Below are 21466 nucleotides of genomic sequence, written 5' to 3' on the forward strand. Positions count from 1 at the left end.
CTTCCCCCGCTAAATATTATCCGATAACCAAAAGTTTAGGCTTCTGTCCAGCTGAAATCTGGACCCATGCTACATTCCGCGTCGATTGATCTGTAATTGCGACCTATAGAGCATCTGACAAATCAGACTTTTTCCGTTTTTGGTCCGTTTAAATATTTTCCGATCTTCTTCAAAATCAATAGGCTATGACTTTAACCCCGCTTCCATGCTGATTTTCGTGAGGAGCGGATCACAAGTCTGACCTGTAGCGTGATTACAAATTAACATGGAGAGACGAACGGACTGATACACATAGCTAGATCGACTCAGCTCGGCGAAATAGGAAGATTAAACCAATATTACATAATTGTTGACCCAATCTCAACACATAGTAATGTAGGGTATAATGATTACAAACCTGATTACTATTTTGTTTTTTAATAAGGACATATCAAACGAAATAAGTAGTCAATACCTTGATCACAAATAATTCGACAAACAATTACTAATAGTAGTTGCCAAAGTATGACTTCTTTTTTGTCACGGTGGCAATTATTATTGTTTCTTATACCCTCGACCTTGGAAAGAATGGTATATAAACATTGTCATTCCGTATGTAACATCCATAAATAATCTCGTAGACCCCATAAAGCATAATTAGCATAAAATTCTAAGTCGATTTAACGATGTCCGTCTGTCTGTCTGTTGAAATCATGATACAGCCTACATTATTTGACGAAGAGCGTCAAAATTTAACAGAACAATTTGTATTGTGTCTAGGAAGGTTGGTATTGAAGATGAGATGTATCGGTCCACGTCTTGGTCCTCATATAACGGTCTCTTCCGATATTCCGCATTTTAATGATTTTTGCCACATTTTTTCAAGGATTTGTCTGAAAATTTGTATTTGTGGGTGGTAATGGGTTCTAGCTCGTGTGGCGAAACATTGTATGTATAGGTCCACGTTTTGGTATAGCCCCCATATAACGGTACCTCCCGAGATTCAGTATGTTGATGATTTCTACCACATTTTTCCACGAATTTGTCTAAAAATTTATATTTGTAGGTCATAATGGGTTCTAATATTTGCTTTACCCTAAGGTGGAGGGTATTAAAAGTTCGACCCGGCCGAACCCTATGTTATTTACTTGTTTTAATATCACCCCAAACACTGTGCACCCAGCCTATTGAAGATATGTATAAATGAGTAACAGAACAGCAGCTGGAGCTGCAGTTTGTGGCCAGAGAACCGTAGCAGAAAACGATAACAAACAAATTGCCTTAAATTTCCGTTGCAGTATAGAAAAGTAGCAAGTTCTGCGATAAACATGTTGTTGTTGTCTTACTGTTGTTGTCATTCTTGTTGCTAAAGGATTCGAATAGTTTTTACTGCCCCTATTCCCGTTTGAAGGCTACTTCTTATACTACTACAACTGCCGCTGTTTCGAATCTACTCAAGGGAATTTTATGGAAAATTTATTTTATTGACTATCAACAGCCAGTGAGTGGAACACTAATAGAAAACAGGGTCCACAATAACAACAACAGCAGCAGTAGCAGCAGCAAAAACAAACCCAACTAAAATGAATAAATTCTAAGAACCACCACAAACAACGATGAAACTGGCAATACCATTTTCCAGACCATTTTCCACTGCAGCTAATAAAGTTATTTATTTTTCCAGCACCTTACATTCCCGTTAGTCATATTTCTGGTGTAACTATGTTGGCTTTTCTTTTCCTATAAAAATTCGTCGTTGTAGCAAAAACAACAACAGAAATAGTCCCTCCTCTTTGACATATGACGAATATTCTGGTTGGAAAAATATTGTGTTTTTTGTCTCCTTCTTCAATTTCTTCAAATGCCAGTATAGGAAAAACAAGCGAAGCAAAAGGTCATAAACTATAAATAAGGAAAAAAAAAAAACAAGAAAAATATGGCACAAGGTAATAATGCGAAATATCACCACAAACTATAAATTTTATAGATGAAATGAAGAATGTTTATGTCCTCTTAGGACGAGAATGACCATTAAATGTAAGGGGATTGCTGCAAATTGAAGGGAATGAATGGCAAATAGTATGAAATGAATTGTAAATAAGAACGAAAGAAACTATTAATGTCATAAACTAATATTTTATGTAATTTAATAATAATAATAAGCTTTAAGTGACTGTGGAATTAATTATATTGAGGAACTATTGTTCAATATATGTACAATAAAGTAAACAATGCAAACATAGATATTAACAAGTAAAAGGACATTAAGTTCAGTCCAGCCAAACTTTTAATACCCTCCACCTTAGGGTAAAGGAAAAATTAGAAGAAATGTGGCAACAACCATTAAAATGCCGAATATCGGGAGGTATATGGGGGCTATACCAAAACGTGGACCTAAAATTACAATGTTTCGCCACACAAATTAGGAACCATTATGACCAACACATTCCAATTTTTATACAAATTCGTGAAAAAATGTAGGAAAAATCAACAAAATGCCGAATATCGGGAGGTACCGTTATATGGGGGCTATATCAAATCATGGACCCATACATGCAATGTTTCGCCACCGGAGCTGGAACCCATTATGACCCACAAATACCAAATCAGTGAAAAAATGTGGTAAAAACCATCAAAATACCGAATATCGGGAGGTACCGTTATATGGGGGCTATACCAAATCATGGACCCATACATGTGATGTTTCGCCACCGGGGCTGGAACCCATTATGACCAACAAATACCAATTTTTAGACAAATCCGTGAAAAAATGTGGCATAAATCATCAAAATACCGAATATCGGGAGGTACCGTTGTATGCAGACTATACCAGAACGTGGACCGATATATCTCATTTTCAATACCAACCATCCTAGACACAATACAAATTGCTCTGCTAAATTTTGGCGCTCTACGTCAAATAATGTGGGCTGTATCGTGATTTCAACAGACAGACGGACATCGTTAAATCGACTTAGAATTTTATGCTGATTATGAATATATATACTTTATGGGGTCCACGACGAATATTTAAGGATGTTACAAACGGAATGACAAAGTTAATATACCCTCCTTTCCAAGGTGGAGGGTATAAAAATTCCTCATTTATTTAAAACATGTAAGCAAAGGCTGTAGTCATGCAGGGCCGGCCATGTGATACCCTACAACACTACAATATGTTCGAAGTCTCCTTATATCCAAATCCATTTTATAAGGTTTCGTTTTTGAAATAATGGCAAAGAGCCCTGCCCAGATGTAACCCTTAGGGTTTTGACGCGGAGAATTTGGCCAATATTCACGTACTCCGTCGTGTTGCATTCAAAAAAATTTCACACGAAAGTTGTGGTCCGTTTTATAGTTAAATATAAACCAATAGTCACCCAAAATGCTAGACTTCTTCCTTGTCCTTAACTCTCTACTGATGCGAAATTCCGTGTCGATTACTTTTCAATTGTGGCCTATATAGCGACTACAAGTTAGAAAAATTTAAATTTTTTAGTCCATTTGAACCCCTAAATGTACATCTTAATAGGCTTTAATTCTGACCCTAACGCTACCCCATGTAATTTCGTGAGGAGGTAAGCAGAATAAATTAGATCTCTTTATTTTACATATATATTGTTACTATTTTGCTATATATCCAATTTATTGGCTATCAGCATCGATTTAATGGTCAGGAGTGACCTTTTAATGTATTTGTGATTTGGCAAGGGTTAAAAATATTCGCTGTTTAATGGAAATTTTCCTATTTTCTTACATAAAAGTTAGGGCCCAGTCCTAAACTCTAACTGCATGTAAATTTCCGCGTCGTTTGGTTCATAATTGTGGCCTACAGAGCAACTGCAAAATCTGGAAAATTTTCAGTTTTTGATCCATTTCAACTGGTCCGTTTCAAACTAAATATTTTGCAATCATCTCCAAAAACAATAATTATATTCTGACAGGCGGACGGACGACATACATAGCTAAATCGACTCAACTCGGCGAGATGGGAAGATCCATATATACTTTCCTATGTGGGAAACCAATATTTCGAGGTTTTACATAATTTTTGGCCCAATCAAATTTATAATACCCCCAACACATAGTATTGTAGCGTATAAAAATGCTCTCACTTATAGCATTTAAATAATTAGAAAATTCGTACATTCTTTTACACCTTAAATTTCATTCAGTAATAACATCAACAAATAATACAAAATTTGGTGGTTATTTGCAATTTAAAGTTAAGTTTCATTTGTAATTATTTGCAATTTAAAGTTTAGAAACGATTTTGCAATGTCCGTCTGCAGAAATCCAAAAAGAGTGAACATTTTTTGTGTAGAAATGTTTTACAATGTCTTGTATTGTATTTATTATAGCCCAATTATAAGATCGACCAAAAGGCGAATTCTCAAAAAGTACTACATTACCACCTACATTTATTATCAAAAAATGTATTATTGTGGCGAAAAATTTTACAAATCGCCTTGGCATTTGCGGGCGAAAAATAGCATACTTTAAAATGGCCATAACTCCTTAAATATTAACATTTCTGGGATTTTAGCTATTATTGTGATCACTTTTTTAAAGAGCAAAAATAGCATACTTTAAAATTGCCATAACTCTTTAAATATTGACATTTGGCGGTTTATAGCTATTATTTGTGATCACTTTATTAAAGAGGAAAAATAACATACTTTAAAATGGCCAAAACTCCTACAATATTGACCTTTCGGGGATTTTAGCTATTATTTGTGATCACTTTTTTTAAGAGGAAAAATAACGTACTTTCAAATGACCATAACTCCTTAACTATTGTCATTTCGGGGATTTTAGCTATTATTTGTGATCACTTTTTTAGAGAAGAAAAATAGAATACTTAAAATGACCATAACTCCTTAACTATTGACATTTCGGGGATTTTAGCTATTATTTGTGATCACTTTTTTAGAGAAGAAAAATAGAATACTTGAAAATGACCATAACTTCATAAATATTTACATTTCGGGGATGTTAGCTATTATTTATGATCACCTTTTTAAAGAGGAAAAATAGCATACTTTAAAATGGCCTTAACTCCTAAAATATTTACCTTTCGGGGATTTTAGCTATTATTAATTAATTAATTATTAATTTCTGTTTGGACAAAAAAATGAATTCTACACCTACCAATAAGATAATCGTCTTTGCGATTTCTTAAAACGTAAATTTTATATAATTGGGCGGTGTTTTGGTTAGAAACTTATGGATGTTCATCCTTTTAAATGAGATAATGCTCTTGCGCAACTTTGAGCTTTAAGTTCGGCCGGGCCGAACTTTGAATACCCCTCACCATTTGAGCATATTTGGCAAATTAAAAAAAAAAAAAAAATAATACTAGTAATAAAATCCGTTAAAAAAATTTGTAAAAATCTGTTAAAACTTAAAAATACTAAATGTAGTCATTATATTAGCGTCTATACGACGACGAATTTGAAACAATTCCGGTGAATAATCTCGATAAAATCAAGAAAATACCGAATATAAGTACCGTTATATGGGGGCTATACAAAGGCTTGGACCTACATGGCCTATTTTCAATACCAAAAGCCCTGCAGAATTAATATACATTTGAATTAAATTTTATCAACCTACTTCATTTCGTTCGGAAGCTAGAGTGTTTACCACAGACGGGCAAACGGACGGACATCGCTAAATCGACATACAATTTTATTCTGATCAAGAATATATATATTATATTATATATATTCGAGGCGTTACAAACGGAATGGCAAACTTAATATTCCCTCCATACTATGGTGGAGGGTATAAAAACAGTACAGAATGTCAGGGAGAGGACTCATATAGATAATTCACTTCCTGGGGAATTTCAGATAATTCTATTAAAAAATGTAGTTAAAATCACCGAATATCCGGGCGGTACCGCTATATGGGGGCTATACACTGTCGTGGACCGATATCTTTGAAATTTTCCTGCCTGCAAACAAAATACAGATCTGAGCAATAATCTGATCAAGAATATATATACTTTGTTGGGTGTAAAATTAGTATTTCGATGAGTTACAAACGGCATGACGAACTTAAGATACCCTCCATACTATGTACGGTGGAGGTTATAAAAAATAGTTAAATTTAGTACCTTTCCAAGATTTATAGTACAATTTTCTAAACCCACCTCCAAATGTAAATCTCATCAGTCGAAAGAACTTCGAACTCGATCTAAGTTCGATTACAATGACTCGATATAATAATCTTGGACGAAATCCGATACTCTATTGTAAAGTTATCGCCAGGCAAACAGACAGACACCGCTGGATCGACTTCTAAGATCTTCTAAGAGGCATAAGAGGTCTGAAATCGTTATTCCGATGAGACACATTTCGGCCGTATCAAAGTTTACTACAAAATTGTATACGCAATTACAGAAAATTCTTGCTCTCAGCGGCATATGTTTGGTCCTGGTCAATGTTTTGAAACGACATTGACCTTTTTTAAATGAAGAGCATTTCATGCCGTTTAAAACCACCTTGGAAATACTTATCAAGCATATCAATTTATATAAAATACAATTAGGGGGACTTGTTATGTAGAACTAATTTTGAAATGTGCACAAATATTAAAAAAAAAAGTCTACGAAAACCTGCGATGCGTAACTATAACAAACTGAGACCTAAACACACGGAAAATCTGTCGAACTACACAGAAGCTTGCATATCTGAAAAACTCAAATTGGAATAAGGATTCTATAGGGGCTACATCAAATTATGGATCGATATAATTTTTTTCTTTCTTTTCAATGACATCATTTACCTATTTAGAACATTAAATTAGAATCCATTTGAATAAAAAGAGCTTAAAATCGTCAAATTCTCCCAAATAGTATGGCACCGTTTACTGGGGCTGTGACTAAACGGGGTCCTTTCTCACAAATTTTATGTTGCATTGTTCTTTATTTATTATGAAGTTTCTCTATTAAATCCACATCGATTTTTTGCGACGGACATCTGTAAATCCACGTGGAATATCATAATAATAACGAGTATATATATAATATGGGGAAAAGTGGTTTAAATTCAACTATTTCTTATTTAATATCTGCTAAGAATACTTCTGCCAACTTATTCTACAAAATTTTCTTTTTTTCAAATGATCATCTTGTTCAATCCTTGTTTTATATCCTTGCTCTTGACAGTCCTTCCAACTATAAATTGAAATCACTTTAATGCAATCCATAAGTTTTTGTTTTATTATTTTTGTTTGCTCTGCGCCACACATCTCTCTCTCTCCCGTTCTCGCTAATGTGTTATTTTAGCAACAACAAACAATGAACAAAAAAAAATAAAAAACTAATTAAAAAATTAGTTAATTACTAAGTGGTTTGTTGTGAAATTCAAGGAAAACAACAGCAACAAACTGTTGGAGTCATTAATGAATTAGCCAGCTAAACTAACTTTGTAAGAAGCCACACAATATCCCTGTGCACCACACAAACACACATGCACACACATACATAGCAAAATAACAGGCAATGCCAATGGTTAACAGCATCCAGCTAGTGCATTGAAATGACATTGACAGCTAATGCTACGTGTTCAGATACCTGTTGAGGAAGAGTTAGGAAAACGTTGTTTCATTTAGCATGGATTACATTTTCAGACATCCTCAAATTTTCCAAAAATCTTCATTGATACGTTCCTATTGCCAACATTGCACTTTTTCTATGAAATATTTGTTGTCTGCAATCTGTTTGCCTAGCATCTGTTAGTTTCAATTCCAATTTGTCTTGCCACTTACCGTTTCTTGGTGATTCACCCAACCGCACCGAACAATGTTCCGTTTCAAACACAAAACAATAGAAAATCTCAACCGGGTGAAAATCATGGAAAATGAGGAAAAAATTAAAAGTACCAAAAACAACAAATAATAATCCACCCCAAAATAGTGAAGCCACATCAAACTTTCCCAAAATGTTTAAACAATTAACTAACAATTGTACGGGAATAAGGAAACAGCATGAAAATAACACCACTTTCGGAAGCTACCTTAGAATTGCAATGAACTTTTAGTGTAATAGAGCACAGAACAACAGCAACGGCAACAAGCAACAACAACAACAGCGAAGAACGTTAGTGAATAAAAGTGAAAACTACTAACACACTCTGTGGGGATAAGCTGAGATGCCCAGCATCACCTCTGGCTAACGTTGCAGGAGGTGTTCGTTTTTTTTTTTCAGCCATCCAGGAAACAAACACACAAACAGCTCTTCAAACTTTATAAGCTTGAGATTATTAGACTTATATTCGATGTACTTCACTGCAACTTCTTTAGCTTGGCTTATTTTTCGTTTGGCCAGGTTGCGAGCAGTGGAACAGTGGAGAAAGAAGTGAGTTTGTTTTATAATGAAGACGTGTTATTGAATGGACAACATTTCGCCGTCGTCGTCATTGGCGAAGAAGCAGGAAAAAGTTATCAAAACTTTTTACGAAGTCGGCGCAATGAAAGGTATTGTGCAAATCATTCAAATCAACGTAATCAGTGTGGCAGATGCACAATTTTGCGGAAAATGAACTTTGTAAAAGTTTTGCATTTTCACAGCATTGTCGAGAGGGTGTTACGAAAATGGAATTGTGGAAAATGTTTTAGATTCATAGGTATATTCTAAACAAGTTAGAAAGTTTCAGATAGATGCATCTAGAAACAAATCGATTTGTTTTTACATAATCCAAGACTATTGGCTACGAAGAAACTGAAACCAAAATGACCCCGCTTTTTAGCCAGGAAGTCCTTAAAAAATCGAAAATTTATTGTCAATCCCCGACAATATTCTCTAAAATCGTTGGTTCATAGCGGCAAGTTCTAAAAATTACATTTTATCTGAAATCCTTGCCGTCAGTTCTAAAATATACTACTTAGTATATCCATTAGATTTCCCTTAATATTTAAAATTCTGCTATTTTCTTTGGAGTTCCTGGAAGATTAATTTTCAAAACTTCCATGACTCATGGGTGGAAGTCCGTTAAAATTAGTGGTGGAGGTCCATTAAAAGGTTATTTTTAAAATTTAGAGGCGAAGGTTCTTAAATCATTTTTACTTTAGAAATGCACTATCCATATTTGTAGGACCTTAAAAATATATTTGTTAAAGTCCTTGAAGATTTTTTGTTTAATTCTATTATTTATATAAAAAGTCCTCAATTATAAATCGTTATTTTTTTTTTTAAATCCACGATTAAAAGGTGGAAATACTTTTTTTAAATCTACGATTTATATGCACCCATAAATCGTAGATTTAAAAAAAGTCCTTGGATATTATTTTATAAAAATCTACGGTTTATGGGTAAGAGTCCTTGAAGACTTTTTATTAAAATTAAAAAAAAAATCAAACGATTTAGTGCTAAAACCATTGGAAATTATTTTTTTTTCCGGATGTCATTGAAGAAAGTTATATCGAAGAACATGATTTATAACAGAAAGGCTTTGAAAACGTAGTTTTAAATCCCAGATTTATAAGTGGAAATCCTTGAAGATTAATTTTCTTGAAGAATGCCTTGAAGATATATAGGGTGAGATGAAAAAACTGCAACCAATTTCAGACTGCTGTTATTTCTAAGCCACTCGTCCGACAGCTGTTAAAATTATTCCAGTGACAGCTCATTATATTGTTTACAAACGTACGAAAGCATTTTGGTGAGAATTTTTCAAAAAAAAATTATTCGTGATGAAATTTAAGCGTGATAGTGCGGAAAGAAGGTAGACTCAAAAGAGCTGAAGAGTTGACCGAAAGTGGTGAACTGCCGAATTTGCTTTACTCCGATGAGAAAACATTCGTTGTCCAGCAGTTTGTATACAAAAAAAAAATGACCCTGTTTACTTGCCAAAGAGGTCAGCTGAAAATGTGCACCTTTGGTTGGCCACCAAAACTCAAGCACCGGCCATGGCGATGGTGTGGGGGCGCCATAACAGCCGATGGTCGCTCTCCGCTTGTATTAATCGACCTTGGCATCAGAATAAATGCCGAATATTATCGAGAAAACATTCTGGAGGGTGTATTAAAGCTTTGGGCCCGCAAAAATTGTGGCCGCAGACCTTGGACGTGGCAACAGGACTCAGCACCATCGCACTCAGTACGCGCCTCCCAAGAATGGTTACAAAATCAGGTTCCTCGCTACCCCTAAATCTCCGGATACTAATCCGTTGGACTATTGTGTCTGGAGTATTTTGGAAAGCATCAGTTGCGGCAGCCTGTAACGGTTTATTGGCCGTTAGAAGTCTATAATTCGTGCCAAAAGTGACCAATTCGAACAAATATAAACTTATTCTAAAATTTGATGCTATTTCCGAAATTGTTTGCTTTCATTCAAAAAGATTTAAAAAAAATTTAAAAATTATGGCGTTTGACTTTGTTGCAGTTTTTTTTATCTCACCCTGTACTAAATATATAAATATAAAGATTCTAAAGTGTAACACCCTATGGCCTCTACACTTACAGCTTAATGTAAAAGTTTCAACTTCTTGTCTTAGCCCAGTTTAGTGTTCCAATTTAGTGTGCGAGTGAGGTTTTTTGTTGGTGTTGTTGTTTCTACTACTTTTTCTTCTTCTCAAGTTCTAATTAAATTTGGTATGGTAGAGATGCATTTATATATTTCATTTTCATTCAGTTTTCTATAATTTTGAACAAATGAAACTAATTTAATTTTGTTTGTGTGCGCATTTTTTTGTCTCTCGCTCTCTCCTCTCTAGATTGTTTGTAAAACTTGGTATTACAAGGAAAAAAAAAAAACAAAAATATATTTTTAAATGTTAATTTTTTGCGAATTTGCTAAATTTTGTTGTTGTTGTTTTTTTTTTTTTGTTTTTTGTTACAGTAATTATTCCGGTTCTAAAGAGACCTCAACGCCTCAAACAACACAGGCACGTCCTGGCAGTGCTGCCGGTGGCAGTGCGGGTAGCCAAAGTGCTGGCATGGTTGCCACCGGCTTCCAAGAGCCGAATGCAGCTGCAGCAGCAGCAGCCGAAGTGCGACAGTCTATGCTGACAACAAAGAAACCAATACCGCATGATCGTTTTGAAGATTTAGTGAAAATAGTTAACGATTATACGGGGACCCTGCAATATGGCCATGTCATTGTCGACAACGATGGTAATGATGATGGCAAAAATCCATCGCTGGGTGAATTAATAAAAATGAAACCGAGGTAAGTGGAAAGTTATAATGGAAAATTGCCATTTCACTCAGATTAAGGCTGAGTAAATGAAAATATGAACAAATGCAATAAATTAAAGAAAAAATGTAACAGAAATAGGATTATGGGCCACTTATCGAAAATTTGAGCTACTCAATTGTGGTAGGAGGAAAAATCCCTCTGACAGCCGAAAAGATTTTCCGTTCACTTCTTGACAACATAATCGAAAACCGATAACAAGTTTTCCATTAAAGCCCTCATACAATGTTGCCCCTAACCACAAAATATTTAGGAAATATCTGTCATTTAAAAATGTATACACTGGTGGCCAAAACTAAAGCAACTTAAATCGCAAAGACAATAAATGTCCTGTAACTTTTACAAAAATAAACAAATCGTAATTATTTTTCCAGTTTTAAATGAGGGGTTTAATTCACTTTTAAGAAACTAAAAATAAAAATACAAAAATAATTTTGAACGAAAAATAATATGTGGAAAACTAAAATGACCCAATTTTTGCTTGGTCAAAACTAAAGCAACTTTTGTTTTTATTTTAAAATAATTAAATTTTGTCTAGTAGTCGATAGCATAACCATTATTTTTGATAGCAGCTGCACACCTACGAGGCATTGAATCTATAACACGCTCAATTTGATTCTTGGGTGTGCTTTCCCAGGCACCCCGAATTCTTTAGAAAATGTTGTGCTTATTTATTTCCGAATCTCTCTTGATCTTCCTATATACGATACTCCAAAGGTTTTCTAAGGAGTTTAGGTCAGGTAATTGTGCCGGCCATAACAAAACATGAATTTTTGACTCCCGCAACCAATATTTGACAAGTTTTGATACAAGTTTGGGATCATTGTCATGCTGAAACACCCAAATCAGCCGAATATTTTACTCAGCGTAAGGGAACAACGCGATGTCCAACACATCTTTGTAAACAAACCGATCCATAACTTCCTTTATTTTATGGATAGGCCCAAGTCCATAGAAAGAAAAACAGCACCACGCCATTTTTGACCCTCCCTCATGCTTTACTGTACCTTTGCAACACTGCGGCTTGAGTCCTTCATTTTTTGGTCTTCTCATCGTGAAATTTTTCACGTCTGAGCCTTTAATATTAAACGTAGACTCATCCCAGAAATAATATTTTTTCCATTGAGCTTGATTCCACTTAATATTATCGTTTCTGAAAGCCTTTTTGATTTTTTCAGATATAAATGGTTTTTTGATGTCTTACGGGCATGCAGACCAGCTGCCACTACTCGTCTGCGCACTGATCTCGAGCTTATATCCAATGATTGCTCTCTCGCCAATCCAGTTAAACTCTTAAATAGTTGTTTTTAATTTCTCTCACAATTTGTGGATCAGTACGGGCTGAAGTTTTTCACGGCCTTCATCCGTTATAGACTGTTACTATTGATCCAGTTTCAAAAAACCGAATTGGTATACAGAAATAATTATGAAATCACATAAATATTTATGAAATATTTCTCGGAAATCATTTTCTGTGATATGTTGTCTAGATAGTAACTGATAAATTGCTGTTTTATTCAGGTACTGTATTTGCTTTTAGCCATTTTTAAAATTTTTTTGGGCAGTACTTAAAAAACGTAAAGAAAAACACATACTGTTGTAAAAAACTTCTCAAAAAGGATTTATGACAAGCGAAATTGCCGAAGGAAGCAAAAAGCGATAAATATCACAGTAAAAACAAGCCAAAATCGGGTTAATTGACTTTACCAAACATTATTTTTTATATAAAAATGAATTTTGGTTTTATGTTTTAAGTTTTTAAAAAGTGAATAAAGTACCTAATTTAAAACAAGAAAAACTTTCTCATTTTCTTAATATTTGAAAAAGTTACAGGGCATTCATTCTCCTTGTAATTGCAGTTGCTTTAGTTTTGGCCACCAGTGTATAATTTGTCCTCCCTCTCATCGTCCACTTTTCCCTATGTTTCAAGTGTCTATTCTTCTTGAAATTATCTCAATATATTTCACTTAAGCTCTTGATGTAAATCTTAAATCTTCGTTCTTCCCAAAATAAAATCCCCATGAAAAGATATATTGTGAACAACTAACAAACACTTTGGCATGCCAAGGATTTACAATGGCATGCGGCAATAACAACAAAATTTATATATATTTTAAGAAATGTCATTTGGTTCAACACTCCTCGATACTATTCATGCAAATTGAAATGCAAACATAATCTTTCTGGTTAAAATACAATCTCTTGCGTTTGCAAAGGAATACAGCAGCAGCAACAACAAGGGTAGCAAAAAAATGTGAAGAGTAAAACGTTTTCTCTTTAGAAAGAAAGAAATAAAAAATGGAAACACACGCACACACACAGGAGACATGTAAATCTCTGAAATGGCAAATTGAGCTGCATATCGTGTTGGATTGTTTGAAAAATTCCTGCTTGCTGCACATACAGTATCGGGCCTATGGATTATTACCAAAATGGATTGTACTATGAGAAGATTATGTATGAGAAACCAAAGTCAAAAGAAACATAATTATTTCGATATGCAATGGAGTTTGGGAGCTATTTGATCTTGCTGATGACCTGTTCCCAATGGAAAATCCAAGTTATATTTAAAGTCTTTACATTTTGTATTCCTCCATAATTACTACTTCCGGTGCCTGTTAACTGTTATATATATTCTCATATATGAATACCGTTTTTTTTTTATTATTCTCTATAACACAACACATTCCTTCGGATTGAATGGATATGCATGTACTTGGCAACGTATGACATCTTTAGTGAGCTTTACAATGATAGATAAAGATACACTTGAAATACACGAATTTTTTGCACAGACACACTCGCATAATGGTATACAAATTTGTGTAAAGATATGCAAATAGTTTCACATGCCCGCAACATATATTTGATAAGACACATTGAACTTGTAGATACAATCAGATCGTTGCTATCGGGCTAGAATATGGATTTTGTGATTTTTTTCTTCGGGGGTGATTTTTCTTTCAAATTATGTAGATGCTGGTATGTAGCTGATATGAATCTACTAGCATGTAGAAATGTCTAACTAGAAAATAGTGATATCTTAGATTATCTTATAATCAACACCTAGAGAAAATAATCAAAGCAAATATTTATGGGCATAGAAAGAGGTTTTTTATTTCCCCCAAATAATGTGTATAATCAGATTTTATGTAGGTGGTGTTTGAAGAGTGATAAAGAGACATTCTATAACAGAATAGCCACCGGGCTATATACTTTGGCCTAAAACTCTTTTGTGTCTTTAATGGGATTTCTAATGCGTATTTGTAGGCGTGCTCCTGAAGATAATTTGGGAATATTTCTTCGGATATTATTTAGAGTTCAAATTTAAATTTTTAGAAACCTGAATATTCCAAAGTGCATAAAAGACGTATGATATACAGGGTGAGATAAAAAAAACTGCAACAAAGTCAAACGCCATCATTTTTACATTTTTTTTTTTTTTGAAATTTTATTGAATGAAAGCAACAAATGTCCCAAATAGCATACAATTTTAGAATAAGTTTAGTTTTGTTCGAATTGGTCACCTTTGGCACGAATTATGGCCTTCAAACGGCCAATGAAACCGTTATATGCTGCCCGAATGTTTCTCTGCGGTATTTTGGCCCATTATCGGCGAAGCGCTTGCTGTGATCGACACTTGCTTTCCAAAATACTCCAGACACAATAGCCAACCTTGCTTTCCAAATACTCCAGACACAATAGTCCAACGGATTGGTATTCGGAGATTTGGTGGCCATTGTGCACTGAAAATGAAGCGAGGTACCTCATTTTGTAACCATTCTTGGGTGGCGCGTGCTGAGTGCGATGGTGCAGAGTCCTGTTGGAATGTCCAAGGTCTGCGGCCAAAATATTTGCATGCCCAAGGCTTTGATACACCCTACAGAATATTTTTGCGTCATTTATTCTGATTAATACGAGCGGGGAGCGACCATCGGCCGTTATGGCGGCCGAGCTAGGGGCCGAGCGAAGGTGCACATTTTCTGCTGACCTCTTTGGAAAGTAAACACGAACATTTTCGGCAGTTCACCACTTTCGGCCCACCAAAATTCTTTTGCACGTTTGTAAACCATGAGCTGTCACTGGAATAATTTTAAGAGCTGTCGGACGAATGGCTTAAAAATTACATCAGTCTAAAGTTGGTTGTAGTTCTTGCATCTCAACCTGTAGAGGAAGGAAAGGAAGCTGAGGTCTTCAAGTCCGCAAAACGTAGATTTTTTGGAAAATTAGTTTCCAAGAACCAACAGAATATCAAACGTGGATTTCATAGAGTATTTTTCCACAAAATGTGGACTTTGTACAGAAAATGATTTTTTCACAAGGATTAGAACCACAAACCGTGGATTTTTTCAAAATATTTTTTAAATAGAAGAATAATTTTTAATCCACAAAGAGTGGATTTGTAAGGTTTTTAGGGACCACAAAGCGTTGATTTTATAACAAATATTTTTCTCAAGGACAACATAGTGTGGAACTTTTTGTAATAACATTTCTGCCGAGAACGCAAACGAGTTTTTTTTAATATTTTTGGAACTCTACTAGCCAGTCAAAAATGATTTTTTTTTAAGAATATGTTTTCCAGGGATCAACTAACAACTAAACGTGATGTTTTTAAAGTATAATTTTCCCTGGACCAACAGACCACCAAATATGGAAAATCTTTTTTTTCATAGTACACACGAACGTCGAACGTGGTTTAAAAAAAAAATATATATATATTTTTCCAAGGTACAACTAAGGTAGATTATGTTCAAGGTCCAACAGAACCTCATACGTAGAATTTTTAAAGAGGTTTTTTCCAAAGATTAAAAAAAAAACGGCAAGACGTAGATTTTTAGGCAGATTTGGCTGGGGGACCTTCAATAGGTCTAAAGAAGATTTTTTATTGAATTGTTTCTAAAAGCGGATTTTTAAGGTGAATTTTCAAAAAGTTTTTAAAGAATTTTGGTCTGGATTTTTTAATACATCTGAGGGGTTCTTTAATGTGGATTTCCAGAATATCTAAGATAACTACTTAATGTCGTGTTGTGGAATTTATTAGAGGACTTTTAACGTGAATTTTTAAAAATGTTTTAGAAGGGGGTTTAAAAAAATTCTAAGGGACCTTAAACGTCGACTTTCAAGAAATATTAAGTCTATTTCCAGTATTTTAGAGATCTTTATCGTGGATTTTCAAGAATTTAACGAGGTTCTTTAAGAACTCTTTCAAGAATTTTTCAGATGAATTAAATATGGGTATTCAAAAGCTTTTTAGAAAACATTTAAAGTGAAATCTTGTTTTGCTGCTTCAAAAAATCTCCCAACAAAGAAGCTGGAAGGAGATGACATTTCTTAGACTTTCGGAAAAAAGAGAACCTTAAACATAGATTATTAAGAAGCTTTTAGAGGTCTTTCAGATCCACTAACTATTCTATAGAATTTTATTAGAAAACTTTCAACCTTGGATTTTAAAAAAAAACTTTTTGAAGGACCTTCAGATATTTAAAGGTATTTCCGAAGACCTTTTAGATGATTTTCCAAAGGCTTCACAGAGGAAGACCCTCTAGACACTTGTATTTTCAAAAATACGGAGAGGGATTCGTAAAGATTTCGTAGTAAACCTTCGTAGCCACTCTCTTGAAGTTTATAGAGAACATTATTTACAGAGTTTTCTAAACCCTTAATGTGATTTTTTCAAAAAAAAAAAAAAAAAAAGTTTTGGTGTACCTTCGTAGATTTTATATGATTTAATATTTTGATAACATCCTTACAAAAAAAATACGTTTCGTAATATCTTCTATACAACGAGATTCCCAAGACATTCGTATAACCGCATAACTTCTGCAGCTATTAAACTTAAATTGCGATTAAACACGCAAAATATAAATATTATAGGCGCTGCTAATTGAAAATGGCAACGGATTATTACATTCGTAGTATTACCATTAGTCCACCTTCCCCCATTGTATTTGCCAGGTTACATACCAATCATCATGCCATTCAAATGTCGAATGGTGTTATAATACTGCCTGCCAAAGCGCACACGAACATATTGGTCATTTATTCAAAGAGTGGCATAACTTAAAAAAAAAAATACGTTTGCTGAGTTAACAAATTTCTACAAGTATTTCTTAAAATGTCATGTTATTATCTGTGGAGCTCAATCAGTTGCAGCTTTTTTAATTAGATTTGAATTTAAAACCAATAGGGAAAAGTCAAAAATCGGGTGGGGCCGACTATATGATACCCTACACCACATATTTAAAAAGCTCCCGTAACAAAAGAATTTATTTGAAGTAGATCATACCACCTATCAGCATTTGGGTTTAGTACAGTTACTAATATATAGAAGGCATCTGCAATTCTGAATCGATTTTCACTACATTTGACCGAGATATTTTAATCTTGAAACAGTCCGAGGTCCGCCTTTTGAGTGTTTCGGATATCGCCTGTAAGTAATGTTGGTATTTTTTCACACAAAAGTAGTGGTCCATTCTACCCGCTGTCCTAAACTCTAACTTCATGTGAGATTTCATGTCCTTTGGTTTCTATTTATGACCTTTAAAACGGCAGCAAAATCAGGAACATTTTTAGTTTTTGGTCCATTTCAACCCTAAATATATTGCGGACATCTTTGAAAACAATAGGCCTAGCCCTTCTGAGCCTAGCCCTACCCTTTTCGTGAGGATCGGACGATTATTGCAATCTGTATATAATATCCCAAACCTGTGTTGTAAGGTGGAAAAATATTACAAGGTGGAAAAATATTACAAGTTTGTAAGGTGGAAAAATATTACAAGATGTATACCTTAATATTATAAGTCAAATTGAAAAAATCGCATGCGATAAAAAATATGAAAAAATAAAAAATGTCACAAAATACTACAAAATCTATATTTGCATCATTTTTTACTTATTTTTATGCGATTTTTATTTTTAGATTTTATACTTTTATGTCAAGAGGGCATTCTGAATTGACAAAATTTGTCAAAATCGGTCCAGCCATTCTTGAGATATAAGCATTCTAACTTCCTTTGTCAATACACATTGTATATATTTCGGCATCTACGCTACGGTCAGAATTGACCTGTTCGTCTGTTTATGATTTTGTCGGGACTAAAAATATTCGCGGTTTAATGGAAATTCGACTTTTATTTAACACAAATGTTATAGTCTTTTTCACCACTGAATATTACCCGATAACCCTCAAAATTGGAAGGCTTCTGCCCAGCCCGAAGCTCTAGCCCCATGCGACGATTGGTCCATAATTCCTGTAGAGCAACTGCAAAATCAGGATTTTTTTCAGTTTTGCGATCATATTATGCGATCATCTCCAAAAGAAATAGGGTTCTATTCTGACCTTAACCCCACCTCCATTCTAAATTTCGTGAAGATCGGGCCATAATTGCGACCTGTAGAGTGATTACAAATTAACATGGACAGACGGACGGACGGACATACATAGCTAGATCGACTCAGCTCGACGAGATAGGAAGATCCATATATACACCTATGTGGGAAACCAATATTTCGAGGTGTTACATAATTTTTGGCCCAATCAAACTTATAATACCCCCAACACATAGTGTTGTAGGGTATAAATATATATCGGAGCCGAGATGCACAAAATGGAAACGTACGTCCCGAAATTCACTCCACTTGAGCTGATATTAGCCATTATTTGCGCAATAATCCTGAAATCGGATTAAGGATATATGTGTGATATTATTAGCCGTTCTCGATAAAATTTAGCAAAGGTATTTCTGTGCTCTATAAGATTGAATATATATGGGAGTTATATCTAAATCTGATATTTGGGCCAATCAAATATTGTTTGCAAAATTTCATCGCAATCGGATAATAAATGCGACCTTCATTTTGTAGAATTCGTGGACAGACGGACGGACTGACATACATAAATCGACTCAGAAGGTGCTTCTATGAATATTCTCAAAAGTAACTATGGGTCTATCTCGCTTCCTTCTCCCTGTTACTAACAAATGCACAAAGACATAATACCCTTACCACTATGTGGTGTAGGGTATAACAACGAAACACGTTTTTTCGTCTTTGCAAAAAATGTAGGACTAATGCCGGGAAATTTCTTTGCAAATATTTGTGTTATTTTTTATTTAATATTTTTTATTCGATATTTTTAAATTCGATTCAATTCTCCCAACTGATTTTTTTGGGTTAAGTCAGACAGACGGACGGACTGACATACATAAATCGACTCAGAAGGTGATTCTATGAATATTCTCAAAAGTAACTATGGGTCTATCTCGCTTCCTTCTCCCTGTTACTAACAAATGCACAAAGACATAATACCCTTACCACTATGTGGTGTAGGGTATAACAGCGAAACACGTTTTTTCATCTTTGCAAAAAATTTAGAACTAATGTCGGAAAATCCCTTTGCAAATATTTGTCTATGTAATTGTATTAATTTTTATTTAATATTTTTTATTCGATATTTTTAAATTCGATTCAATTCTCCAAACTGAATTTTTTGGGTTAAGTCACTCTATGAATAAGTGAGGGGTATGTATAATTCATTGAACATGTGAACTCGCAATGCTATGTAAATGCATATCTGGTATATGTTTAAAGTGCACTTCCTTGACTAAGGAATGTGGGAGGCAACTATGTATGCATGTGTGAGCGTGTGTTTGAGAGTTTAAACAAATCTGAATGCGTGTCACGTCAATTGAACACAAATTTGTTCTAAATTGGAAAAAGTGGGCAGGCAAAGACTTCAATTTAAAATAAATTTATTTTATTTGCGAAAAAAGTGTAAATGTGTGCTCTTGTTCAATATGAAACTGGTAAATTTCAGGCTGAATGACAAATTATATGGTGAAAGTGTTAATATGTCAATTTTTTTATCAAATTTTAATAATTTTAATATTAAAATAAAAGTATGTACCATGGTAAACATGATATTTTGTAATTTTTGGCAATTCTCGATTATTCGTTTAAATTATTCCCCCTTATAAAACCGAAATTAATTCTGATTCCTTTGTTATTTCTTCAAACAAACAACAATTTAACAAGGAAAATATTGCTAATTCTACCCACCCTCAAAATTCAACGTTACTCAAAATCCATCTATCCCAAAGCATATTTGTTACAAAATGACAACAACAGTGACAAGTAAATTTTTAGATTTTTCCTGAGTACCCCCGTAGAAAAAAGAACACATCGACTACTATAATGATAAAAGAACATTCCCTTAAACACCTGTCGTCAAATATGTTACGCTGCTCCACAATTTGCCAAAATTGTTTACTGCATGGAGAGCTCTAGGTTCTCCCTGAATGTGTGCGCCAGAGAGAATGAAAAAATATTGTTTGTGAATGAATAAAAATTCAGACAGATTCAAATACTTTGATGTGCACAGTTCGTTGTTGGTGCCAAGTATAGTGGGGTGTAATGAAAAAAAGCTGTGGGAACACAGATGAAAATAAATCAGTCGGTTTTCCCTTCAAATGAATGCTGTGGATATAAATACTGTTATACTTGCAATGGAGCTTCCCAAAATGTAAACGAACTTATTTTTTTAAGTACCTTTCTCACAAAAGGTAAAAATAATAATAATAAAACTTGTTATACCCTACAACATATAAGTCATAATCTGGCCAACAATTATGTTACACCTCAAAATATTGGTCAAATATATAGGAAGGTTATATGCGGATTTTCATATCTCGCCGAGCTGAGTAGAATTTGCTATTTGTGTCCGTCTGTCCATGGTAATTTGTAATCACGCTACAAGTCGAAATTTATCATGGAGGCGAAGTTAGGTTCATAATATAAGCCTATTGTTTTTGGAGAGGAGATTTAGGAGGTGAAATGGATCAAAACCAGACAAATTTCCGGATTTTGTAGTTGCTCTACAGGTCGCAATTATAGACCAAATTCAGCATGGGGCTAGAGTTTAGTGCTGGGCAGAATTCTACCATTTTGTTTAGTCGTCGAAAAATATTTAGGCAGTAAAATAGACAACAACTTTTATGTACAAAACGGACCTTACGACATTTTGTATTTGACAGAATCGAAGTCTCTTGGTTTTTATGATCAGATTCATGATATTTAGCACTCAAATGGACCAACCACTTATCATTTAACTGATTTTGGAGTCGCTCCACAGTTTACAATTAAAAACAAATCGACACGGAATTTTGCATGAGGCTAGAATTTAGAACAGGGTGGAGTCTAGCATTTTGGATGACCATTGCATTATATTAAGCTGGTAAAATGGACCACAACTTTTGTGTAAACTTAGCCCATCCGAATATTTTCACC

General features: G+C 34.3%; 1 protein-coding gene across 1 annotated transcript in view; it reads left to right on the top strand.

The window, feature by feature from the left end:
- LOC101899300 (uncharacterized) overlaps positions 1-21466 on the top strand; it is a 506597-nt gene that overhangs the window by 370061 nt on the left and 115070 nt on the right. The window contains exon 7 of the mRNA XM_059131456.1: positions 10826-11155. Coding sequence (XP_058987439.1) covers positions 10826-11155 — 330 coding nt within the window. The remainder of the gene's footprint in view (positions 1-10825; positions 11156-21466) is intronic.

The sequence above is a fragment of the Musca domestica genome, unplaced genomic scaffold, assembly GCF_030504385.1.
Source record: "Musca domestica strain aabys unplaced genomic scaffold, Musca_domestica.polishedcontigs.V.1.1 89, whole genome shotgun sequence".
Classification (NCBI taxonomy): domain Eukaryota; kingdom Metazoa; phylum Arthropoda; class Insecta; order Diptera; family Muscidae; genus Musca; species Musca domestica.